Below are 27,931 nucleotides of genomic sequence, written 5' to 3' on the forward strand. Positions count from 1 at the left end.
CAGGAACCATGAGGTTGCAGGTTCAATCCCTGGCCTTGCTCAGTGGGTTAAGGATCTGGCATTGCAGTGAGCTGTGGTGTAGGTTGCAGACGTGGCTCGGATCCCGTGCTGCAGTGGCTGTGGTGTAGGCCGGCGGCTACAGCTCCGATTAGACCCCTACCCTGGGAACCTCTATATGCTGCAGGAGCGGCCCTAGAAAAGGCAAAAAGACAAAAAATAATAATAATAATAATAATAAAATAAAAAAACAAAAAATTGTACTAATGTTTTCTCAGGTCAGTCTCCCAAGGCAAAAGAAATAAAAACAAAAATAAACAATCGGAACCTAAATGAACTTACAAGCTTTTGCATAGCAAAGCAAAGTATTAAAAAAAAAAACTGAGGAGTTCCCATTGTGGCTCAGCAGAAATGAATATGACTGGCATCCATGAGGATGCAGGTTTGATCCCTGGCCTCACTCAGTGGGTTAAGGATCCAGCATTGCCATGAGATGTGGTGTCAGAGACATGGCTCAGATCTGGTGTGGCTGTGGCTATAGCCAGTGGCTACAGCTCTGATTTGACCCCCTAGCCTGGGAACCTCCATATGCCACAGTTGCGGCCCCAAAAAGACAAAAAACAAAACAAAACAAAACAAACAAACAAAAACAACCCTGAACAGACAACCTACAGAATGGGAGAAAATATTTATAACAATGCAACTGACAAAGCTTAATCTCCAAAATATACAAACAACTGACACAACTCAACAACAAAAAAAGCAATCAACTCAAGTGAAAAATCAGCCAAAGACCTAAATGGATATTTCTCCAAAGACATATCAATGGCCAGCAGGCACATGAAAAGATGCTCAAAATAGCTAATTAGTAGAGAGATGCAAATCAAAACTACAGTGAGGTACCCCCTCACACTGGTCAGACTGGCCATCATTAACAAGTCTACAAATAACAAATGATGGAGAGAGAGTGGAGAAAGGGCGCCCTCCTATACTGTTGGTGGGAATGTAAATTGGTACAACCCTATGGAAAACAGCATGGAAGTTCTCCAGAAAACTAAAAACGAATTATCATATGATCCAGCAATCCCACTCTGGGGCATATATCCAGATAAAACTGTAATTCAAAAAGATACATGCACACCTATGTTCATAGCGGCATTATTCACAATAGCTAAGACATGAAAACAACCTAAATGACCACTGAAAGATGAAGGATTAAGATTTGGAACATATATATAACTGAATATTCAACCATAAAAATAACAAAATAAAGTTACTTGTAGCAATATGGATGCAACTAGAGATCTCATACTAAGTGAAGGAAGTCAGAAAGAGAAAGACAAATACTATCATATATTACTTATATGTGTAATCTAAAATGTTACAAATGAATCTATCTACAAAACAAAAACAGACTCACAGACATAGAGAACAGATTTGTGGTTGCCAAGAGACAGGGAGGAAGGAGTGGGAAGAACTGGGAGTTTGGGGTTAGTAGATGAAAACTATTATATTTAAAATGGATAAGCAGTGAAGTCCTACTGTATAGCACAGGGAACTATATCCAATGTCTTGGGATAAACCATGATGGAAGATAATATGAGAAAAAGAATGTATATAAAATGTATTACTGGGTCATTTGGCTGTACAGCAGAAATTGGCACAACACTGTAAATCAATCATACTTTAATAGAAAAAACAAAAAACAAAGACCTACTGTATGCGTCAGGGAAATCTATTCAATATTCTGTAACAATCTATATGGGAAAAGAATCTAAGAATGAATGGAGATATATATCTCTCTCTCACACAAACATACTCACATAACTGATTCACTTTGCTGTCCATCTGAAACTAACACAACATTGTAAGTCAATTATTCCCCCCAAAAAATTAAAATAAATTTGAAGTTCAGATAGACACAAAAATTTACTGACTGATACGCTTAGATTCGTGCATTTCATTGAATGTAGAATTTACCTTAAATCATAAATAAAGACAACTTTAGAGGTGAAAATGTACGAATGCCTATAGTTTACTTTGAAATACACTGAAAATCTACAATGGTATGATAAGTATAGACAGGGATGGATATTACGCTATGTATGTGATAAAGAAATATTACAAATTACTGATAAAAAACCTAACTGGTGGATCCTGGATGTTTCTATATAATCCTTTTAATTTCTCCCTATTTGAAAATTTTCATAATATTAGGTAAAAATATTAGGAAACAAGAAGGTAAATACAGAACAAGAGGTTAAATAACAGGAAAAAATAAGCCTAAATGAATTAAATGACCACAAAATCATAAATTAATGAGTTAGAAAACAGCACAGCAGAACTAATAAATACATTTGAACACTGATTCTTTGACAAAACTAGTAAGATTAACCCCACTAAATAATCAGGGAGAAGAAAATAAGAATGCATAAATACTCACCATAAAATATGAGAATAGGGAAAAAAATCTCTCATGTTCAAAGGAAATTATAATAATTACAAGAGAATTCTTTGCCTAAATCTATGGAAGTAAAAATTCTTTATGAAAAGCACTTATTTTTCTAGGAAAATACAAATAACCAAAACTATTCCTGGAGTAGACAGAAAACCTAAACTAACAAAGAAACATAAGTTTGACAATAAAAATACTCTTTGTAACTCCAAAAACAACAAATAATAGATATGTCCAGATATTTGGGGGGAAATCTAACTTAAAAGAACAGTTAATGCAGTATTATTCAAATTGTTCAAGAACATAAAGAATCTTGAGTAATAATGATACCAAACCTTAAAAAGTATAAAAGCTAGAAAATTATAAAATTATCTTATTTATGAATACTGAAGCAAAGTACTGTATAAAATATTAGCAAACATAATACATAATGATTAACTGCATTTATTCCAATAATACAGCTGGTTCACTATTAAGGAATATACTAGCATAATTCACCAAGGCAATATGAGAACGCCAGGACCCTTTCTCCCCAGAGATGTTGAAAAGGCATATAATAAAATTTAGTAATTATTCCTGGTAAAAGTTCTTAATAATATAAGATTAAATGCATACTTGCTTGATAGGATCAAAGGCAAACTTATTTCAAACCAGAACCTGATAATATTTTGCTTAGAGGGAAAACACTTAAAAGAATTCCTATTACAAATGAGGAATAAGATGAATATAAATCTATTAAGTATTTTTGAAACTACCAGTCAATGCATTCGGTCAGAAAAAAAAGTGTAAGATATAAAAATTGGAAATGAGGAGATTTAATTATATTACTACTACATGGTGTAACTGTATATCCAGCATATGTATAAAAATTCAAAAATGAGAAACAAAAGGAGGCTAATTTCAAAATTAATATACAAAAGTTAATTTTCTACTACAAAACAAGTTAGGAAATAACACCTAACAAATACAACTTAGAAAGGGTGCAGGAAAATAATGTAAAATTATATTAAGGGAGATAAAGGAAAACTAGAACAGTGAGACATACCTTGTTCTTGGATAGGGAGATGCAATACTGTAAAGATGCCACTCGTCCTTAAATTAATCTATAACTGTAATGTGATCACAATAAAGTTACCAGTATTAATTTTAGGGCAACTAGGAAGGCTTTTAAAAAATTCCATATAGAAATACAATTAGGCAAAAGTAGCCAAGAAACTGGAAAATTAAAAATAGAGAAGTAATGATAGGGAACCATGTTTACTACATAATAAAACTTAAGAGTTTTAAAGCTATAGTAATCAAAGATTTCATGCCATCATATGAATAGACAAGTTAACAGAACAGAACAGAATTCAAAATCAGAACTGGCAGTCTAGTATATGATACTTGTGGCTTTTCCAATTGGTAGACAGAAAATTATTTATTTACTAATCTTGTTGGCACACTGGCTAGACAGTTAAGAGAACTAGACTGGGAGCTCACTTCTCCCATCAAATAGATTCCTGATGAATAAAAAATTTAGTCACAAAAAAATACAAGTTGAAAAGTGTTAAGAGAAATATGAGCATTTCACAGAAATTCAGTATAGAAAAACAGTATACATACTGATCAAATAAAAATTTTAAATTCCTGAATAACAAAGATAAATGAGAAACTAAGAAAAAAGTATGCAACATATATGACAGTAAGCCAATCTCCTAAACATACAGAGCATTTACAGACCAAGAGGAAAGTATAACCAACAACAGAAACAGTTCACGTAGTAAGTCAAATATACCTGTTGGTCACGTGTATGTCGTCTTTGCAGGAGTATCTCTTCAAGTTCTTAGCCCCATTTTTTAATCTGGTTATTAGTCTTCCTGCTATTGAGAAATTCTTTATATATTTTATAGATTAACCCCTTATGAAATATATATCTTGAGATGCTTTTCCGATTCCATAGGCTGCCTTTTCACTATCTTGACTGTTTCCTTTGCGTGCGAAAGCTTTTTAGTTTAATGTAGTCCCACTTGTTTTGTTTTTGTTTTTGCTTTTGTTGCCAGTGCTTTTGTTGTCATATCCATGATATCACTACCAAGAACAACATGAAGCTTTCACCCTTGTTTTCTTCTAGGAGTTTTACAGTTTCAGGTCTTAGGTCTGTCTTTAATCTGTTCTGAGTTGATTTTTTGGAATAAGATAAAAGTTCCAATTTCATTCTTCTGTATGTTGGTATCAAATTTTCTCAACAACATTTTTAAAGAAACTATCTTTCCCCCATTGTGTATTCTTGGCATTCGGGTCAAAAATTAGTTTACCATATAGGCATGCATTTATTTCTGGGCTCTCTATTCTGTTCTATAGGCATATATACATATACATACATACATACATACATACATATACACACACACACACACACATATATGTATCTTTATGCCAGTATCATGCTGCTTTGGTTACTGTAGCTTTGCAATATATTTTGCAATCAGAAAGTGTGATGGTTCCAGCTTTGTTCTTTTTCAGAATTGATATGGCAATTTGTGGCTTTTTGTGGTTCCATTTGAATTCAGAGCTGTTTTTCTATTTCGGTAATGAATGACTTTGGAATTTTGATAGGGATTGCACTGTCAACATCAGTAATCTTCAGGGAAGTGTAAATCAAAGCCACAGTGAGATACCATCTTACACCTGTTAGGATGGCTATTATCCAAAAGACAGAACACAAGTGTTGGCAAGGATGTAAAGAAATTGGAACTGAATTGAGATGTAAATATAAACACACACCAGATTTCAAAGACTTCATATTTTAAAAAAAAGAATGTAAAATACTTTGGATTATTTGGATTAAATATATTTGTATTTCACTCACTTTTTTTTTTTTTAAACTTTTGAAATGTGACTACTAGAAAATTTAAAATTATATACATGGCTCATTTTATATTTCTTTTGGAATGCATTGTTCTTTTTTTCCTTAATTGGCTACATCCATAGCATATGGAAGTTTCTGGGCCAGGGACTGAATCCCAGCCTCAGCTGCAACCCAAACTGCAGCTATGGCAAGACCAGATCCTTTAACCCACTTGTCTGGCCAGGGATCAAACCCATACCTCTGCAGTGACCCGAGCCACTGAAGTTGGATTCTTAACCCACTGCACCATGGTGGGAACTCCAACATCCTTTTCTAATACCATGAGTCTTCTCATTAAAATCAATTTTGCCAAATTAAGTGTGCCAGTGTTTGAACCCCCAAAACTCTTAAGAACATACCAATATGTTGGACTTTTTCATCAATGACCTCACAGTGGTACGGCCACCGTGTTGGGCTCAGCGGACCAGAAGAAGAGACACCATATAAGTCTCGTGGTTCACGAAGACGTGGAACCCATCTCCCTAGCTGATACTCCAATAGTATCTGCGTAGTCCGGGGGAAAAATGGGTCACTAATAGAGTCAGCTGAAAAAGGATTCAAACACAATCATTAATGAGGAGGAGAAAAACCCAATTCTTATAATTTTCTATATAGTTTATTTTTTCCTCCCAATACAATTAATCTGTCAATATTTGTGGATATTATCATAAATGTTATACTTCACAGCAGTTTAAAAAATCTAAGTACTAATGAAATGTTGTAACAATTTTCATAATAGCTAGAAAATCACTGTTGACCTCATAATCTGTTAATTTACGCTAAATGCTCAATGCTACTCCAAAAATGTTTGTTTCTTACAGCTTTTGTAGAAAACTGTCATCTTAAACTTAATCACAATTGAGGCAACTATTGATGTAATGCATTAAAAGACACTCTACTGACTGCAACTATATTCTCAAAGGTTGCTAGTGAACTCTTAGTTACAACTTCTCGGTTCTCATTCTAGGGCCACGGTGTGACATAAGCCCAGGAACATAATTCACATGGAATACAATGGAGTTGCCCCAAGAAGGTAGTGTAGTGACCCTCTTTTAATGGGATAATTGTGGGGCATCAATTTGATATTGATAATCATCCCTCCTTAAGCTCATTTCCACCCCCCCCACTTTTAAAGTGATGCTACAGTTCCTAGTTTCTTCTACCTATATTTGGTTCTGCATTTGTCTGACTGTTCTTGAACTTTCATCTCTGAAATGTGGCTTCTTAGCTACATTTAATTCTTGGCTATTACTTGCACAATAGCAAATATAGCAATTGGCCTAGGAGTCAGACAAACTGAGTTCTATTCTACCACTTTGTTTCTATAGGATTTTGATTAGTCAATAGAGCTTCTCTGAATGTAAACTTTACTATATGCAAAGAAGGAATAATCTTCCCTTGTATTTTCTCAGGATGGGTTTTATAGATCCACTTATTCAACAGTCATTAATTATCTAGTTTTGCATTATGCAAACAGACCACATTTTGTCTAATTTACAGTATGACTCAAAAATGGCAAGGTGGCTATTTATGAATCAGAAAATAAAATTAGATCCATACCTCATACTATCTGTAAATGTAAATTATAAAGAAATCAAACGCCAACATTCAAACAAGTAGAAAAAAGTACTTAAAGGAAACTTAGGTGACTATTGATGCCCTTGCTGTAGCAAAGGTCTTTGCCACTTAACAGATATAAAAATAAGAGCCAAAAATGAATAATGATAAACTTAACATCAAAATGATTCTAAACAACAGAAGCAACTTAAAAAGTTACCAAAGGATTACTATGAGTGGGCAGTTCATAATAAGGCAGAATATAAATAGACAAACATATGAAATAATTCTCAATTTCTGTAGCAATCAAGGAAATGTTGGTTAAAATAGCAAGTAACCCCCTTTCTTCCAAGAGACAGGCAAAATTTTAAAAAGAAAAAAGTGGGGGAAGAAGTCTGCAAAATAGTACTACAAATTTTCTGTGAGTATGGGCACAGGTATGTGTACATATGCAAAGGAAAAGGTCTAGAAGGATATGCACCAGCCTGAGACAAGTGGTTATATCAAAAACGAAAACTTGTTTTAGACGGTGGTGGTGAAAATGATTTTTAAATAAATAGGATTAAAAACCTTATCTTCAATTCCAGAGTATCTGTGACAGATATGTGAATATTTAAAATAAATATTTCAATGTGTATCTGAAAGTACTGTAAATGTATAAAATGAAAAAAATTAAGTATACATTAAAATAGCCATATACATGTACATTTGCAAATGAATAAGTAAACTCTTCATACAGGCATGTTTCATTTAAATACATACTTTGAAAACACTGTTCATTAAAACTTGAGTCATATTGCAAATGCATTTAAAGAGCTAATTATTTAAAGAAACACCAAGGTAAATCCTCATGTTAAGTCAAGTCCTTTATTTCTATTTATTTATTTTTGCCTTTTTTTTTTTTTTTAGGGCCACACCTATAGCATATGGAAGTTCCTAAACCAGGCATCTAACTGGAGTTGCAGCCACCAGCCTACACCACAGCCACAGCAATGCGGGATCCGAGTTGCATCTGTGACCTACACCACAGCTCACAGCAACACCAGATCCTTAACCCTCTGAGCAGGCCATGGATGGAACCCACATCCTCATGGATACTAGTTGGGTTCATTTCCACTGAGCCACAACAGGAACTCCAGTGAGGTCCTTTTTAATGACCACTTTCATTTAGTTTCCTTGAAACATCAAACCTTAAAAGTTTGAACTTCAAGATGACAGACTCAGGAGGATTATAGAGCTCACCTCCTCCAACAAATACATTAAAAATACATCTACATGTGAAACAGTTTTCACAGAAAACTGCCTGGAAACTGACAGAAGATCTCCTATACAACTAGAGCTACAAGGAAGATCTCCACGTATCTCAGTAGGACAGAGAAAGGCATCAGGTCAGGACCTGTGCCCCTCAGAGGCATCCATAAAGACGAGAACATCCACATGGGTGGACCCTCATTGTGGAGAGGAAGCTGACAGACTTGCAACATGTGCATCTCAGTTCTGGGGTCTTGAATGGGAGAGACAAGCCCCTTGCCTGCTGGGAAGCCCACTGACACAGAGAGAAGGACTGGAGAAGCTTCGACTCCCCTCATGAGGAGTATATGTGTATTGGCTTGCTCACCATCAGGGTGGAGAGAGCCTTGCACTGGCAGCTGCTTCCCTGCTGCGTTTCCCAATCTGAAGGGTGAATGCCCTGTCGCTGCTCACTCCACACCGCAACCTAGCACAAGATCAGGGCAAAGATTCAGTCTAACTACACAGGAACAGACCAGGGTTCCTGGGGTGTGATCCAGGCAGAGCTGTGGCGACCATCATCAGTGCACACACCAGGCAGTGCCACAAGAACATGCGGCATCTAAGTGGCGAATCTTGGGCAGATAGGCTCTGGGCTGGAGTATGCAGTGATCTGTTTCCTATTGAGAGCATGGAAGCTCCACCCACTCCACTGTGCAGTTTAGCACCAGATCTGGAGCAGACAGGAATGGGGAGAAGTGTGCCACGAGCCAGCCCAGACCCTCAGATCCACACTACAGCCTTGCAACAGATCTGGGACAAACACAGCAGAAAAGGGATGCATCTTTGGGCTGCTTCTGAGCAGAACCGCAAACACACCTACATAGGTGGTGCACAGGTTTGCTCTGACCATGAGGGTGTCACCTGCTTCAGAAATCAGTTCTTTTAGGGCACACATGCAAGGGTAATAGAGGCTTATCAAACCCAACCCTAAGGACTTCTACTCCAACAACTAGGAAGCAGACCCTGATTTCAACAAGATGGTGACAATCATAGAGCAAGGAGGAAGTCCTGCCTCTCATCAAGCACAGGCTCCAGACACTACAACACCAATCACATCCCCTTATCAAGGGGTTAATGGCCAGCACACTCTGAAGAAAGACAGGCCTGGTACCCATATCACATTCAGCCCTTGCACCAAAAATTGTGGACAAACACAGTCTACACAGAACACTGCCACATAAAAATACTCCCAAGACCACAGTAAATATCTGGTTCTCCTAAATTCAAACAGACAGAGAAAGTAAAATGAAAAAGCAGAGGAACTGTTCCCAATTTAAAAAGTCCCCTGAAAGAATAATGAAAGAGGCCTCAATGGTCTATTAAACCTCAAGTTCAAAAAGGAAGTGATCGACATGCTAAAGAAATTAAGAAAGAGTATCAACAGATATGCAGAGCTCTGTAGCAAGGAATTAGAAACTATAAAGAGGAACCAATCAAAATTAGACAACTCACTTGCCAAGATAAATACCAATCTAGCAGCAATGAACACCAAACTAAATGACACAAAAGAATAAACAAATGATCTGGAAGACAGAACAATGGAAATCACCCAATCAGAACAGCAGACAGAAAGAGAAATGGAAAAAAAAAAAAAAAAAAAAAAGGAAACAACATATTAGATCTATGGGAAAATATAGAGAGTGCCAAGCTATGCATAATAGGGGTTCCTGAAGGAGAGGAGAGAGAGAAGGGATGAAATATATTTGAAGATAATTCCTGAAAGCTTCCTGAAATAGATATCCAGGTATACAGATATCCAGGTATTGGAAGCACAGAGGGCCCCAAACAAGATGAACCCAAACAGACCCACGCCAAAATGTATCATAATTAAAACGGCAAAAGTTAAAAATAAAGATTCTAAAGAGAGCAAGAGAAAAGAGATTAAGTTACAAGGGAACCCCCATAAGACTACCAGTTGATTTCCCTACAGAAACTTTATAGGTCAGAAGGGACTGCATGATATATTCAAAGTTCTGAAAGGAAAACCCTGCAACCTGGGATACTCTACCTAGCATGACTATCATTTGGAATAGAAAGAGTGATAAAGATTTTCTCAGACAAGCAAAAACTAAAAGAATACAGCAATACTAAACCTACCCTAAAGGGAATATGGAAAGGTATTTTCTAAACAGAAAATAAGCAAGTATCTACAGAAAAGGGAAAATCACCACAGGAAAGGCAAGCATATAAAAAGATTGTGACACAGCGGGTTAAGTATCTGGCATAGTCGTGGTAGTGGCTTGGGTTGCTACTGTGGTGCATGTTCAATCCCTAGTCTGGGAACTTCCATATGCTATAGGTAAGGCCAAAAAAAAAAAAAAAAAAAAAATTGAATATCACTTAAATAAGCCAGTACTAAGATTTAAAAAAATCAAAAAATTTTGTAAAAGTGATCATATTTGCAATTAACAAAAAAAGGATAAGCATGAAGATGTAAAGTATGACATCAAAATCACAAAATGTAGGGAAGGGAAGTATAAAAATGTAGATCTTTTATTTTTAAATTATTTTATTTTATTTTATTTTGTCTTTTTGCCATTTCTTGGGCCAATCCCGCGGCACATGGAGATTCCCAGGCTAGGGGTCGAATCAGAGCTGCAGCTGGCAGCCTACACCAGAGCCACAGCAACGCAGGATCTGAGCCGCGTCTGTGATCTACACCACAGCTCATGGCAACGCCAGATCCTTAACCCACTGAGTAGGCCAGGGATCGAACCCGCAACCTCATGCTTCCTAGTTGGATTCGTTAACCACTGCGCCACAACGGGAACTCCAAAAAAATGCAGATCTTTTAGAATGGTTTTTTTTTGCATCTTTTTTTTTTTTTTTTTTTTTTGCCATTTCTTGGGCAGCTCCCACAGCACATGGAGTTCCCAGGCTAGAGGTCTAATCGGAGCTGTAGCTGCCAGCCTACGTCAGAGCCACAGAAACTTGGGATCTGAGCCACATCTGCAACCTACACCACAGCTCACGGCAGCACTGGATCCTTAACCCACTGAGCAAGGGCAGGGATCAAACCCGAAACCTCATGCTTCCTAGTAGGATTTGTTAACCACTGCGCCACAACGGGAACTCCAAAAAAATGTAGATCTTTTAGAATGTGTTCGAACTTACATGACTATCAGTTTAAAGCAAGTAGATATGGTTATGGATTAACATACCTGAAAACCAAGGTACCACATGTAAAAACATGCAATAATCAAAACTCAAGCATAATACAAAAAACCATCAAACCATAAAAGGAAAAATGGAAAGTAGAAAAATACGAACAAAGAAGAACTACAGAAAAAAACAAACTGGAAAACAAGGTTTAAAATGTTTAAACCAGGGAGACGGGATTAAGATGGCGGAATAGAAGGTCGGGAGCTCAACTTCTCTCCTAAAAACAAAATTCACAACTAAAGACTGAGCACACTTCACCAAAATGGACCGGAAACCTTAAAAAAGATACCCTACTCCAGAAGAAAAAGAGGAGGACACATCAAGAGGTAGGAGGGGTGATTTCACGATATAAACAACCCCATACCTCCTGGGTGGGAAGCCCCACAGATTGGAAACTAACTGGGTCACAGAGACTCACCTACAGGAGTGAGAGTTCTGAGCCCACATCAAACTCTCTTGTGTGGGGATCTGACACGGGGAGAAAGAGCCCCAGAGCATCTGACACTGAAGGCCAGTGGGGCTTGTGTGCAGGAGCTCCATGGACTGGGGGAAACGGAAACCCCATTCTTAAAAGAAGCACACAGACTTTCGCGTGCACTGAGTCCCAGGGCAAAGCAAAGTCTTCAAGGGAATCTGGGTCAAACCTGGCCACAGTTCTTGGTGGACATCCTGGGAAAACAGGGGTGAACGTGGCTTGTTGTGAGGGAAGGACATTGAAAGCAAAGCTCTCGGGAATATTCAGCAGCAGTGCCTTTCTCTGGAGGTGGTCATTTAGGGAAAATCTGGCCCCACCCGTCAGCCAGCCACTGAGAAGTCCCAGGGCAAACAACAACCCAGGTGGGATCACAGCCCCGCCCCTCAGTAAACAGGCTCCCTAAAGACCCCTCAGGCACAGAGCTGCCTCTAATCCCATCCAGAGACTAAGCCCCACCCACCTGAGGGATTAGAATCGGCTCCACCCACCAGTGGGCAGGCATCAACCCCTCCCATCAGGAAGCCTACAGCAAGCCCCCATACTGACGTCACCCACAGGGGGGCAGACATCAGAAGTAAGAGAGGCTACAGCTCTATTACCTGTAAGAAGGTCACCATACCAAAAACCTATAAAAATGAAAAGACAGAGAACTATAACCCAGATGAGGGAGAAAGAAAAAACCCCAGAAAAACAGCTAAGTGAGGAGGAGATTCTCAGCCTCCAGGAAAAAGACTTTAGACTGTTGATGGTGAAGATGATGCAAGACATTGGAAATAAACTGGAGGCAAAGATGGATAACTTACAGGAAACACTGACCAAAGAGATACAAGATATAAAACTGAAACAAGAAGAGATGCAAAATACAATAACTGAAATAAAAAATTCACTAGAAGCAGCCAACAGCAGAATACAGGGGGCAGAAGAACGAATAAGCGAGGTGGAGGACAGATTAGTGGAAATTACAGATGCAGAACAGAAAAGAGAAAAAAGATCGAAAAGAAATGAAGAGAGTCTCAGAGAACTCTGGGACAACGTGAAACGCACCAACATCCATATTATAGGGGTGCCAGAAGGAGAAGAGAGAGAGAAGGAGACAGAAAAAAGATTCCAAGAGATAAGAGCTGAAAACTTCCCTAACATGGGGAAGGAATCACTCACTCAAATGCAGGCAGCACAACGAGTACCATACAAAATAAACCCAAGGAGGAACACCCTGAGACACATACTAATCAAACTGACCAAAATTAAAGACAATGAGAAAATCTTGGAAGCAGCTAGGGAAAAGAAACAAATAACATACAAGGGAACCCCGATAAGGTTATCGGCAGAGTTTTCAACAGAAACTCTGCAGGCCAGAAGGGAGTGGCGTGATATACTCAATGTGATGAAAGGAAAAAACCTCCAACCAAGATTACTCTACCCAGCAAGGCTCTCATTCAGATGTGAAGGAGAAATCAAAACCTTCACAGATAAGCAAAAGCTGAAAGAATTCAACAACACTAAACCAGCCTTACAACAAATACTAAAGGAACTTCTATAGGCAGAAAAGAGCAAGAGAAGAAGGAAAGGAAAAAGAGCAGCAAAAACAAATCCAAAGTAATCAATAAAATGGCAGTGAGAACATACATATCAATAATTACCTTAAATGTGAATGGACTAAACACCCCAACGAAAAGACACAGACTGGCTGAATGGATACGAAAACAAGACCCATATAAATGCTGTCTTCAAGAGACCCACTTCACTTCTAGGGACACATACAAATTGAAAGTGAGAGGGTGGAAGAAAATATTTCATGCAAACAGGGATCAAAAGAAAGCTGGAGTAGCAATACTCATATTAGACATCACAGAAATACAAAGGATCATAAGAGACTACTATATGCAACTATATGCCAATAAAATGGAAAACCTAGAAGAAATGGACAAATTCTTAGAAAAGTACAATCTTCCCCGACTAAACCAAGATGAAATAGAAAAGATGAATGGACCCATCACAAGAACTGAAATTGAAACTGTGATTAAAAAACTTCCAACAAACAAAAGTCCAGGACCAGATGGCTTCACAGGTGAAGGCTATCACACATTTAGAGAAGAGCTAACACCTCTCCTTCTGAAACTATTTCAAAAAATTGCAGAAGAAAGGATACTCCCAAACTCACTCTATGAGGCCACTGTCACCCTGGTACCAAAGACACCACAAAAAAAGAAAACTACAGGCCAATATCACTAATGAACATCAATGCAAAAATCCTCAACAAAATACTAGCAAACCGCATCCAACAATACATTAAAAGGATTGTACATCACGATCAAGTGGGATTCATCCCAGGGATGCAAGGGTTCTTCAATATCCGCAAATCCATCAGTGTGATACATCACATTAACAAACTGAAGAATAAAAACCATATGATCCTCTCAATAGACGTGGAAAAAGCCTTTGACAAAATCCAACATCCATTTCTGATAAAAACCCTTCAGAAAGTGGGCATAACGGGAACCTACCTCAACATGATAAAGGCCATATACGACAAACCCACAGCGAACATCATTCTCAATGGTGAAAAGCTGAAAGAATTCCTGCTGAGATCAGGAACAAGACAAGGATGTCCGCTCTCGCCACTACTCTTCAACATAGTTCTGGAAGTCCTAGCCACAGCAATCAGAGAAGTAAAAGAAAGAAAAGGAATCCAAATTGGAATGGAAGAAGTAAAACCATCCCTAGTTGCAGATGACATGATACTATACCTAGAGAATCCTAAAGACTACCAAAAAACTGTTAGAGCTCATCCACGAATTTGGCAAAGTCGCAGGATACAAAATCAACACACAGAAATCGATAGCGTTTCTATATACTAACAATGAAAGAGCAGAAAAGGAAATTAGGGAAGCAACCCCGTTTACCACTGCATCCAAAAGAATAAAATACCTAGGAGTAAACCTACCTAAAGAAACAAAAGACCTGTACTCTGAAAACTACAAGCCACTGATGAAAGAAATCAAAGATGACACAAATAGATGGAAAGAAATACCATGCTCGTGGATTGGAAGAGTTAATATTATCAAAATGACTATACTACCCAAGGCAATCTACAGATTCAATGCAATTCCTATCAAATTACCAAGGACATTTTTCACAGAACTCGAACAAAATACTTAAAAGTTTGTTTGGAAGCACAAAAGACCCAGAATAGCCAAAGACATCCTGAAAAAGAAAAATGGAGCTGGAGGAATCAGGCTCCAGGACTTCAGACTATACTACACAGCAACAGTCATCAAAACCACACGGTACTGGCACAAAGACAGAAATATAGATCAGTGGAACAGGATAGAAAGCCCTGAATTAAACCCATGTACCTACAGCCAACTCATCTATGACAAAGGAGGCAAGAATATACAATGGAGAAAGGGCAGCTTGTTCAATAAGTGGTGCTGGGAAAACTGGACAGCCACATGGAAAAGAATGAAATTAGAACACTCCCTAACACCATACACAAAAATAAACTCCAAATGGATTAAAGACCTAGATATAAGACCAGATGCTATAAACCTCTTAGAGGAAACATAGGCCAAACACTCTCTGACATAAATGACAGCAGCATCTTCTCAGATCCACCTATCAGAGTATTGACAACAAAAACAAAAATAAACAAATGGGACCTATTCAAACTTCAAAGTTTCTGCACAGCAAAGCAAACCCTAAACAACACAAAAAGACAACCCACAGAATGGGAGAAAATCTTTGCAAGTGAATCCACTGACAAGGGATTCATGTCCAAAATTTATAAACAACTTCTGCAGCTCCATACCAAAAAAACAAATAACCCCATCCAAAAATGGGCAGAAGATCTAAACAGACAATTCTCCAAAGAAGACATACAGATGGCCGAGAAACACATGAAAGGATGTTCAGCATCATTCATTATTAGAGAAATGCAAATCAAAACCACGATGAGGTACCACCTTACACCAGCCAGAATGGCCAGCATCCAAAAATCTACAAACAGTAAGTGCTGGAGAGGGTGTGGAGAAAAAGGAACACTAGTACAGTTGGGGGGGGATTGTAAATTGGTGCAACCACTGTGGAAAGCAGTATGGAGATGCCTCAGAAAACTAAACATAGAACTACCATTGGATCCAACAATCCCACTCCTGGGCATTTACCCAGAGAAAATCACGACTCGCAAAGATACATGTACTCCAGTGTTCATTGCAGCACTATTTGCAATAGCCAAGACATGGAAACAACCTCAATGTCCATGGTCAGAGGAGTGGATCAGGAAGATGTGGTACATATACACAATGGAATATTACTCAACCATCAAAAAGAACGAAATACCAGCATTTTTAGCAACATGGATGGACCTTGAAACTATCATGCTAAATGAAGTCAGCCATACAATGAGACACCAACATCCAATGCTTTCACTGACATGTGGAATCTGAAAAAAGGACAGACGGAACTTCTTTGCAGAACAGATGCTGACTCACAGACATTGAAAAACTTATGGTCTCCAGAGGAGACAGTTTGGGGGGTTGGGGGATGTGCTTGGGCTGTGGGATGGAAATCCTGTGAAATCAGATTGTTATGATCATTATACAACTACAAATGTGATAAATTAATTTGAGTAATAAAAAATTTAAAAATAATAATAATAAATAAATAAAATTGCATTATCTTCATTAAAAAATGTTTAAACCATTGACATTTAATTACTTTAAATGTCACTGGGCTAAATTCTCTAATCAAAAGATGCAGAGTGGTAGGTAGGATAAAAAAATAAGAACCTGCATCAACATGGATGGAAGTAGAGACTCTCATACTAAGTGAAGTAAGTCAGAAAGAGAGAGGCAAATACCATATGATTTCAGTTATATCTGGAATCTAATATACAGCTCAAATGAACCTTTCCACAGAAAAGAAAATCAGGGATTTGGAGAAGAGACTTGTGGTTGCCAAAGGGGAAGTGGAGGGAGTGGGATGGACTGGGAATTTGCAAAACCATTGCCTTTGGAATGGATAAACAATGAGATCCTGCTGTATAGCACTGGAAACTATATCTAGTCACTTATGATGGAGCATGATGTGAGAAAAAGAATGTATATATGTGACTTGGTCACCTCTGTACAGTAGAAAATTGATAGAACACTGTAAACCAGCTATGTTGGAAAAAATAAAAATCATTTAAAAATAAATGAATGTCAGAAAACAAAAGCAAAAACAAAAACAAAACAAGAACCTACAATATGCCACTACAAAAGACTCACTTTAGGCAAAGGACACACACAGATCACTTTCAAAGGATATTTCTTGCAAACTGAAACAATAAGAATGTGGGGATAGCAATACTCATATCAGACAAAATAAATTTTTTTACAGGCCATAAAAAGAAAGACAAAGAAGAATATTATATAATGATAAAGGGAGCAATACAAGAAGAGGATCTTACAATACAACAAGAAGATATTACACTTGTTAATATATGTGCACCCAATACAAGACCACCTAAATAGATAAAATAAATACTAACAGACACAAAAGGAACTGATAGATAGAGTACAATAATACTAGAAGGCTTTAACAACCCACTGACATCAAACAGAGAATCAATAAGGCAACAGAGGTCCCAAATGACATAACAGACCATTTGGACTTAATTGGTATCTATAGGACATGACATCAACCTCCCCCCATACACATTCTTTTCAAGTGCACATGGAACACTGTCTAGGATAGATGACACATTATGCCACCAAACAAGTCTCGACGAATTAGTAGGACAGAAATTATCTCAAGCATCTTTTCTGACCACACTGGTATGAAACTAGAAATCAGCCACAGAAAGAAAAACAGGAGAATGAACACACATAGGCTAAGCAACACGCTACTAAAAAAAAAAAAAAAAAAAAAAAAAAAAACCAATGGATAAGCTATGAAATCAAAGAATAAATCAGAATACACCTCAGGACAAACAAAAATGAAAACACAACCTTACAAAAATCTATGGGATACAGCTCAAACAGTTCTAAGAGGAATTATCAAAGCAATATAGGTTTTCCTCAAGGAGAAAAAAATGTCAAAAAAATCCATAATGTGGAGTTCCCGTCGTGGCGCAGTGGTTAACGAATCTGACTAGGAACCATGAGGTTGCGGGTTCGGTCCCTGCCCTTGCTCAGTGGGTTAAGGATCCGGCATTGCCGTGAGCTGTGGTGTAGGTTGCAGACGCGGCTCGGATCCCGCGTTGCTGTGGCTCTGGCGTAGGCCAATGGCTACAGCTCCAATTCGACCCCTAGCCTGGGAACCTCCATATGCCATGGGAGTGGCCCAAAGAAATAGCAAAAAGACAAAAAAAAAAAAAAATAATAAAATAATAATAATAAATAAATAAATAAAAAATTAAAAAAACCCATAATCTAAACTACCACCTACAATACCTGAAACAACAACAACAACCAAAAATTCATGTCAGCAGAAAGAAGGAAATAATAAGGATCAGACAGGTAATAAATAAAATTGAGATAAAAAAGCAATAGAAACCATAAACAGCTGGGTTTTTGAAAAGATAAGCAAAACTGACAAACACCTCCAGCCAGGCTCATCAAGAGGAAAAGGGAGAGGACTCAAATAAGCAAAATAAGAAATGAAAGAGGAGAAAGAACAACCAATAGTGCAGAAATCCAAAAAAAATTTTTTTTAAGAGAATACTATGAAGAGTTAAGTGCCAACAAATTGGACACCCTTAAAGAAATGGACAAGTTTCTAGAAATATACAGCCTCCCAAAACTGAGTCAAGAAAAAACAGGTAAAATTGAGCAGACCAATTACTAAAGGTAAATAGACTCAATAAACAAAAACAAAGAAAACTTCCTGCGAGCAAAAGTCCAGGACTGGATGGTTTCTCTGGGGAATTCTACAGAACATAAAACAAATAACTTATACGTATTCTTCTCAAACTATTCCAAAAAAATTGAGGACAAGGAAAGAATGCCAAACTCTATGATGCCACCATCACCCTGTTACCAAAAGCAGACAAAGATACTACAAAAAAAGAAAATCACAGGCCAATATCTTTGATGAATACAGATGCAAAAATCTTCAACAAAATATTAGTAAACCAAATTCAACAATACACAAAAAGGATCATATAACATGATCAAACTGGATTAATTCCAGGGTCACAAGGATGGTTCAACATATACAAATCAATCAGTATGATACTCCACATTTACAAAAAGAAAGACAAAAACCACATGATCATCTAAACAGGCACAGAAAAAGCATCTAACAAAATTCAACATCAATTCATGATAAAAACTCACACCAAAGTGAGTAGAGAAGGAAAATATCTCAATATAATAAAAGATTCTATGACAAATCTATAGCCAACATAATACTCAATGGTAAAAAACTAAAACCCTTCCTGCTAAACTTAGGAACAAGACAAAGAATGCCCTCTCTCACCATTTCTACTCAATATAGTATTGAAAGTCTTAGCCACAGCAATCAGGCAATAAAATAAAGTTATCCAAATTGGAAGACAATAGGCAAAACCCACTATTTGCAGATGACATGATCCTCTACATATTGAACACAAAAATTATTGGTACTAATAAGTGAATTCAGCAAGTAGGAAACAAGATTAATATAGGGAAATACATTGTATTTCTTTATACTAATAGTAAAATATCAGCAAGCAAAAAAAAAAATCTCATTGAAAATCATTTAAAAAAATTACTTAGAAATCTACCTAACCAAAGAGGTGAAGGACCCATATGCTGAAAACTGAAACAGTGATAAAGGAAACTGAGGATGATTCAAAGAAATGGAAAGATATCCTATGCTCTCGATTGTAAGAATTAATATTGTTAAAATAACAACATTACCAAAGAAATCTTCAGATTTAATGTAATTCCTATCAAAATACCAATGGTATTTTTTGCAGAACTAGTATACATAATCCTAAAATTTATATGGAACCACAAAAGACCCAAAATTGCCAAAGAAACCCTGAGGAAAAGAACAAAGCAGCAGGGATGATGCTTCCAGACTTCAGATTATACTACAAAGCTATAGTAATCAATCAAACAGAAGAGAAAGTCCAGAAATAAATCCACAGTTCTAAGGTCAATTAATCTACTACAAAAGAGGCAAGAACATACAAGAGAAGACAGCCTCTTCAACAGTGGTGCTGGGCAAGATGGATAGCTACATGTAATCAATGAAACAGAAACACTCACCCACACCATATACAAAAATAAACTCAAAATGGTATAAAGACCTAAAATACACATGACACCATAAAACTCCTAAAAGAGAACACACGGAAAACATTCTCAGACATATATCATAGCAACATTTTCTTAGATAAGTCTCCCAAGGCAAAAGAAATAAAAACAAATGGGATCTAATCAAACTTAAAAGCTTTCACACAGTAAAGGAAACCATCAACAAAACGAAGACAACCAACAGAATGGGAAAAATATTTGCAAACTATGCATCTGAGAAGGCGTTAATATATCCAAAATACCTGAAGAGCTCATAAAACTCAGTATCAAAAAAAAAAAAAAAAAACCCAATTAACCCAGAGTTCTCTTGTAGTGCAGCAGGTTAAGGATCTGGCATTGTCACTGCAATGGCTTAGGTTGCTACTGTGGCTTGGGTTTGATCCCTGACTAGGGAACTTCCACATGCCACAGGCAAGGCCAAAAAAACCAAACAAAAAACAAGAAAACCCAGACCCTGCCCCCAACCCAATCCAAAAATGGGTAGAAGACTTAAATAGTTATTTTTCCAAAGGAGACGAAGAGACAGCCAACAGGCAAATGAAAAGATGTTCAACATCACTAATTATTAGAGAAATGTAAATTAAAAGCACAATGAGGTATCATTTCACAAAGATCAGACTGACTATCATCAAAATGTCTACAAATAATACAAAAGTTGGATGGGGTGTCGAGAAAAGGGAACTCTCCTACACTGTTGATGGGAATATAAATTGGATATAATTTTCCAGCAATTATGGAAAACAGTATGGCGGTTCCTTAAAATTAAAAGTAGAAATACTATATGATCTAGCAATCCCACTCCTGTGTATAAATAAAACTCTAATTCAAAATGATTCAGGTACTTCAGTATTCTTAGCAGCAATGTTTGTAACAGCAAGACATGGAAAAAAACCAAGTACTCATCAGCAAACGACTGGCTTAAGATGTAGTGTACATGGGTACATACGTACAATAGAATATTACTCAGCCATAAAAAAGGAGAGATATTGCCATCTGCAACAACATGAATGGACCTAGAGACTGTTGTTCTTAGTGAAGTCGGTCAGATGGGAAAGACCAATTAATTATATCACTTATATATAGAATCTAAAAAATAATACAAATCAATCTATATACAAAACAGACTCAACACAGAAAACGAACTTAGGGTTACCACAGGGGTAGGACTGGGAGGGAGGGAGGGAAATAAAAGGAGTATGGGATTAACAGATACAATCTGCTATACATAAAATAGATAAGCAATGAGGATTTACTGAATAACACAGGGAATAATATCCAATGTAATAACCTATAATGGAAAATAATCTGAAGAAAAAATATATACAATTGAATCACTTTGCTGTACATTTGAAACTAACAATATTATAAATAAAAAAAATTGAAAAAAAAGTTTGAACTCCAAGAGAGTCTTATAAAGGTAAATACATCTCTCTTTATCAATAACAGAATAATAATTCCCTATGTTATTAAATCTGACTTGTAGTTTTATTTTTAATCCATGTAAGGTATTATCATAAAGAGAAGGGAGGATATATATGGATAATTTCAAACCTGTTAAAAGTGCACAGTGATGGATATCTTCTTTTACAAATTTCATAAAGGTATCCTCATCCTAAAACAAGAGGTTTTAAAATATTTCTTTTACAAACCAACAGTTTCCAAATTCAGAAATCTTTTTACATCTACCTTAGTACTTAGAATTCAGTGCATGTTTTTAATCTTTAATAAATGAAAAAAAGGATTATCAGGGGCTATTGGTCTTAAAGCACCCAACACTTAGAACATTCTGAAACAAAAGTATTCATTTTTCATTTCTTTTCCTCCACAAGGTAAGGTGATATTAATGATTACAGGTAGAAAAAAAATAGTTTAAAGATTCTTAATAAACTTGGCAAAACAATTTAAATTAAGAATAAAATTACTCCCTCCCCCCAAAAAAGAAAGAAAAGAAACACAAAAAACCATTGACTTAAAGGTTATACATCATTTAGGGAGTTTATTCTGAGATCTTACCTTAACATAGATAATTTATACTTAACTAAAATGTGAAGGAAATTTCTTAGAACTATATACTGAGACCAGACCAAAAAAAAAAAAATATATATATATATATACGTATATATATATATATATATATTCTTTTGTTTTTTCAGGGCTGCACCTGCAGCATATGAAGTTCCCAGGCTAGGGGTCGAATCAGAGCTGTAGCTACGCCAGAGCCACAGCAATGTGGGATCCGAGCTACATCTGTGACCTACCCCACAGCTCACGGCAACGTCAGATGCTTAAACCCACTGAGTGAGGCCAGGGATCGAACCTGCATCCTCATGGATGCTAGTCAGATTCGTTTCCACTGAGCCACGATGGGAACTCCCAGACAAAACATTTTTAACTATTGCATTTTGTGTCTCTCCCACCCCCTTAATCTCTCTACACTCCTTTGTTTCATCAGTGCCACATTAAGCCTATTATTGTGACAAACAGGTTTAGAACATAGGAAGTTTCAATATCATGACACATTATCATGTAACACAAAATTAGTACATGTAAGAAAGTAAGTGGACATGAATTATAATTTTAATAAAAATTCAAAAGAATCAGCCAAAATATTTTCTCAAAAAAATCTCAGGTGTTTCCATCATGGCAAAGCGACTAGGAACCATGAGGTTTTGGGTTGATCCCTGGCCTTGCTCAGTGAGTTAAGGATCTGGTGTTGCCATGAACTGTGGTATAGGTCACAGACGCGGCCCAGGTGCAGCATTGCTGCGGCTGTTGTGCAGGCCAGCAGCTGCTCTGATTCCACCCCTAGCCCCGGGAACATCCACATGCAGTGAGTGTGGCCCTAAAAAGCCAAAACAAACAAAAACACCTCAGTATCAACATAGATTCTCTTTCTAGATAGGGCATACTGCACACTGCAGTATCTTCACTTTTAATCAATTTATTTCCCAGCTTCAGGGACAAGTTGATTTTTATAACCAATTGAACTTACAATATTTGTACTGTAAATTTATCCTTTATAAAAAGTTTTTATCTCTAAGAGAGAAAAACATACTGATTCATATTCATCACTGATTGTTCTGTCTGAATAGTCTTCCTTTTCTGAATCTTCTGACATCTCTTCCAGTATGTGGCTTGAAGTATCTTGTATTATGTAGGTAGGCTGTAAAACAATTTGCAAGGAACTTGTTCGACAATTTTTTTTGAGTACACATTAAATGTGTATACTAGAATATATCCACTTGTATTTAATTAATAGTGGTAAAAAGGCTTTTCTAAAAAGTAATTAAACTTTAGTTTCAAAGATTTGAAGAAATTTTCCACTTTTACAAGATCGAGAAACAAAATTCACAAGTCAAATCAAATAAATAATTTAAAAAGTAATTTCCAGGGTACATAGCCCAATCATTTACATCCTATATCTACAATTAAATACCACACAGTGATAGCAAGATCGGAATGATCTTAAGGCATTAAAAAGATGAGGAATCAAAGAAAAATTAGCTACTTATTCAGGCAGTAAGTTGCAGCTATCTAGTTATTTTTCTGCTAAATTTTCATTTGACCAACAGTTCAAATAAAAATAGGCTTTTCTCTTTCTCTTTTGGTTAATAGATAATGTCTCTGTTCTAATATTGCATATTAGTCTTACCGGAATTTCAATAGTTATCAGAAGGTTGGGTTAGCAATGCTCATTAACCCTCCTATGCAAGTATTCTTTCAAGAGGTTACTAAAATAAGAAATAATAGAAACTCCTTGTCGAGATTCTGTTATTTTTGAGAGACCAAAGGAATCTACTAATTTCGAACCAACGGCTTATACTCCTCTCTAAAAGGCGTTTTCAAGCGTGGACTACATAAAACAAAGCCCAAGTTCCACAGCAAAAAACTACGAATTTAACAGAGAAGTCTACTTTATGGGCGACACTTTCAGTAGTAAGATACTGAAGTTAGGTCCAGGTTTCACAACTCCAAGTTAGGAAAACTGGACTGGATAAATCTTGATTCTCTTTCCTTACACGAGCCTACGACGCGCACCACCGTGCTGACAAGAAGCGTAGTAAAACCTGAGCTGAGCTTCAGGAAAGCCATAGGCACAGATGCATCTAATGAGCGCTCCGTGAGTAGCCTTCGCGTCAGAAGCAGAAGAGGTAACAGCAGCGTGACCACACTCAGCGGCGCCGGGACAGGTCTACCGGCAGGAACGAGGGCTTCCTCGGAGGGAAGGACGGCGAAGCCACAATTCCCGGCTGCAAACTCTTCCACACTCCGCGACACGGCTGTGCGGGGAGGGGCTCATTTGTTGGGGCGCGCTCGTTTCCCGCAGGGGTTTTCCCTCTCAGCACATCACTGGCCCAACTCGGCCCCCCTCACTCCGGTCCGGAGTCCCCTGGTCAGGCCTGTCGTCCCTTCCGTGCCGGGAGCAGCCGTTTTGCCAGCACTAGCAAGAGCCCGGCGACCGAAAGCAGCGGCCCTTTAGCAGCCTCAGCCACGTTCTTTACCCGCAGGCGCAGCACCAGTTACCAGGCAACGGGAACACTCTCGCGAGACCTCGGACACCCCCTAGCTACGCGAGACCTCGGCTAAAAGAAACGGAAAGCCTGGAGGATGACGGGAAGTAGTGGGAGAGCAGACCGCAGCAGAGGGTTTCCACAGCTCGGGGGTGGTAGTGCTCAGAGGGCTCGCGGGAGCTCTTATGCGTGGTGGCAGGACGGCTGTTTGTACCCACGGTTCTGCACGTCGGTTGTTTGCCAGGTCCCTACTAGCAGGCAGTAGAGCAAACTGATTAAGACTTGTTTTGTCGATCTTTACTTGAACCCACACTGAGTTGTGTTCTGCACATTTGTGTGACTAATGATCTTTATTGGATTTGGAAAAAATGAGACTTTCCTCTTTAGAAATTTAATCTATAGGGTGAACTCTCAAGCTCTTTACCTGTTCAGAGATTCTTTTAGTATAATAGCTAACGTATCAAGAACATTTTCTGGGATACTGTGCGAATCACTTTACATGTATGGTCTCATCTAATTAAATATGATCTACTCATAACAGACTTAGTCATTATTCCTCTACATCCCACCTTGATTCTCCCCTAGTTTTTAGCTCTGGTGGATAATTTATTTGGAATAGTTTTCCAGGTATAGCTGAAAAAAGGTCTTTAAATGTTTAGTGCCTACTATGAGATTGTAATCTTGTAGGAATGGAGATAATGGACCATAGCAAGTTTCAAAGTAGAATAAAAGGCAAAACAATAGCTTAAATATGGAAGTAGGTTAACATTATCTGCTTAAATTTTGTGTTTCTGAAAGATAACATGTTGTTTTGAGGTCCGTGGTTTAGAAGTTTGGACCTTCCAGAAAAATAAATTGAGCTCATATTACACCGCATTTTCTTGAAAAATAATTATCCTTTATAATCGTACCTTGTCTTATGTCACATGTGTTATTAAAGGTGACCTACACAGAGAATTTTTATATAAGCAGCCTATTTTTCTGTTGGATTTTAGAGTCGTGATTGCAAAGCATAGTACCATCAGATACAAGGTGAAGCACCCCAAGAAGTGATTTAACCAGGTTACACAAGACATTAATGTAGAGCTGGCACTTAAGTCTCATAATTTTTAGTCTAAATATTTACGTGATCATATTTCAAGTAATCCTACAAAGAAAAATTATTTTAGTGCATAAAAATATTTAGGAATTTGAAAAGACTTTGAAAATCATATTTATTCTTTCATTAATTCAACAAATGTTTATTGAATGCCCAGTACTTGTCAGGGACTGTACCTGGTAGATGGCTTTTGCAGGAAATAGAAATGGACATTCCTCATGGAGGTGATGTAGTACTGGGGGAAGAAAGACCAATACTTAAAAAAAAAAAAAGCGCTCAGGTTATGGCAATTGCTGTGGGCTGTGGAGAGAATAAAACAGGGAAAAATAAAGAGCACAGGGAGGACTCCACTAGATGGGCCTTGGCCGTGTTGGCTCTTTGGATGGAGTGTCCTAGGAAGCTTCTCTGACCAGGAGGCTTTTGAGCAGAGACCTGAAGCAAGAAAAGGGATGAGCCATGCGGCGGTCTAGAGGAAGACCTTGGCAGGTAGGGGAAGCAGCCACTACAAAAGCTCTAAGAGAAGATCATGCTATGAATTATTCAAGGGTACTGTTTAGCTGAAGCTTAGATGGAGTCAGTTATCATTTTAAGAGATTTCGTTAGGATCTCTTTCTTCCCCAGATAAATATAAGATGGTTTTCTTAAGCACCTGTTCCTTTTAAAAACTCCTATTCTGGACAGTAGAATACAGTGGAAATTAAATTCTTTGCCTTTAAAGTGGAAAGAAAGCCTGGAGTGAATTTCAACCAAGGAGTTTCTGTCTGTCTGAGTTTTTGTTCCCATTCTCTTTGATCTTATCAGAGAAGGTTATTGGACAGACTCTTTATGGAACTAGTTTCTGCTTCCTGGGAAGGCAGCTTTACCTGTGCAGCAACTTTTCCTCCAATTTTTAGTGGATTCATCTAAGCCTGCAGTATAAAAGGCTGTATAATAAGGGTAAAAAAAGAGGAACATAAAAACCAAAACATTACTCCAAAATGCACAATTACTAGTGTGAGAATCAGTAGGAAAAGTCACTTTAACAACTTGGCCAAATGTACATTGTGTTAGGAATGTGATTTGTTTTGTGTAGTTCTATCATTTTGAATTTGATGAGCCGAGGTTCAATGAGAATATGAGGTGACTCGGGCAAGGTTTTTATGACATCACAGAAGTTTGTGGTTATGCAGCTCTAGAGACCTTGTCACAATTTGGCTGAGGAAGCTATATGGACCCTGGGACCCCTAGGGTCATTTAGTACCTGTTGTGGCCCTCCTCAGACTATTGGGGTCTAGGATGTCCCCGTATGGGGCCAAACCAGATCTTGGGATCTTTCCCAGCCACTCAACTAACCAAGACTCAGCGAAGTCTTTCCTAATCCCCCTGCCATTGGTAGAATTAGTTTGTACTATTAGTTTATACAGTATGTCTGAATTTGGAGACTGCAGTGAAGCATCATTCTTCTGAACACTTGGAAATGAGGTAGTTAAGATTGCCCCCTACCTGTTCAACGAATAACAGATAGGATAAATCACCTCGAAAGTGAAAGAATGGCGCCCAGCCTCAGTTGTGAAGTTTCATGATAAAAAACATGAAATGGTCTCCCCTCAGCCCCTACACCCAGCCAATAACTACACCAAATTGTGCAGTGGTGAAATCTACTTTCTCGTCATGGTCATGTCGGCTAGATTCCACAACTTTTCAGCCACTTTCAGCCACTAAACTGTTTCATTTTGGTGTTTAAGATTTCGTTCTGGCATTTGGTATTAACATTTTATTTTTATTTGTCTTTTTAGGTCCACACCCATGGCATATGGAGGTTCCCAGGCTAGAGGTCAAATCAGAGCTGTAGCCGCTGGCTACAGCCACGCCAGATCTGAGCCGTGTCTGTGACCTACACCACAGCTCACGGCAACACCAGATTCTTGACCCACTGAGAGAGCCCAGGGATTGAACCTGGGTCCTCAAGGATGCTCGTCAGATTTGTTTCCACTGAGCCACGATGGGAACTCCTTTATTTATTTATGTATGTATTTATTTATTTAGGGGTATTAAGAACATTTAACTTTCAATTTCAAACTTGATTCAACGTCCTTCTTGTTGGCCCCCAGATCTGTCCCTAGCTCTTGTGGCTTAGGAAGTGGGAGGGAATTGGTGTTTTGCTATTTACATTCATCCCCTCTTTCTTCCAGGTGCTAGTTCCTTGTTGTTTTAGGATGAGTAAGGGC

The 27,931-nt window shown here is 37.7% G+C and overlaps 1 protein-coding gene across 1 annotated transcript in view; it reads right to left on the reverse strand.

Annotated features, from left to right (window-relative positions):
- AGBL3 (ATP/GTP binding protein like 3) overlaps window positions 1–27,568 on the reverse strand; it is a 102,151-nt gene extending 74,583 nt beyond the window's left edge. The window contains 3 exon segments of the mRNA XM_021079175.1: window positions 5,702–5,887; window positions 21,666–21,726; window positions 23,170–27,568. Coding sequence (XP_020934834.1) covers window positions 5,702–5,887; window positions 21,666–21,726; window positions 23,170–23,232 — 310 coding nt within the window. The 5' untranslated portion in view covers window positions 23,233–27,568.

The sequence above is a fragment of the Sus scrofa genome, chromosome 18 (genome assembly GCF_000003025.6).
Source record: "Sus scrofa isolate TJ Tabasco breed Duroc chromosome 18, Sscrofa11.1, whole genome shotgun sequence".
NCBI lineage: Eukaryota > Metazoa > Chordata > Mammalia > Artiodactyla > Suidae > Sus > Sus scrofa.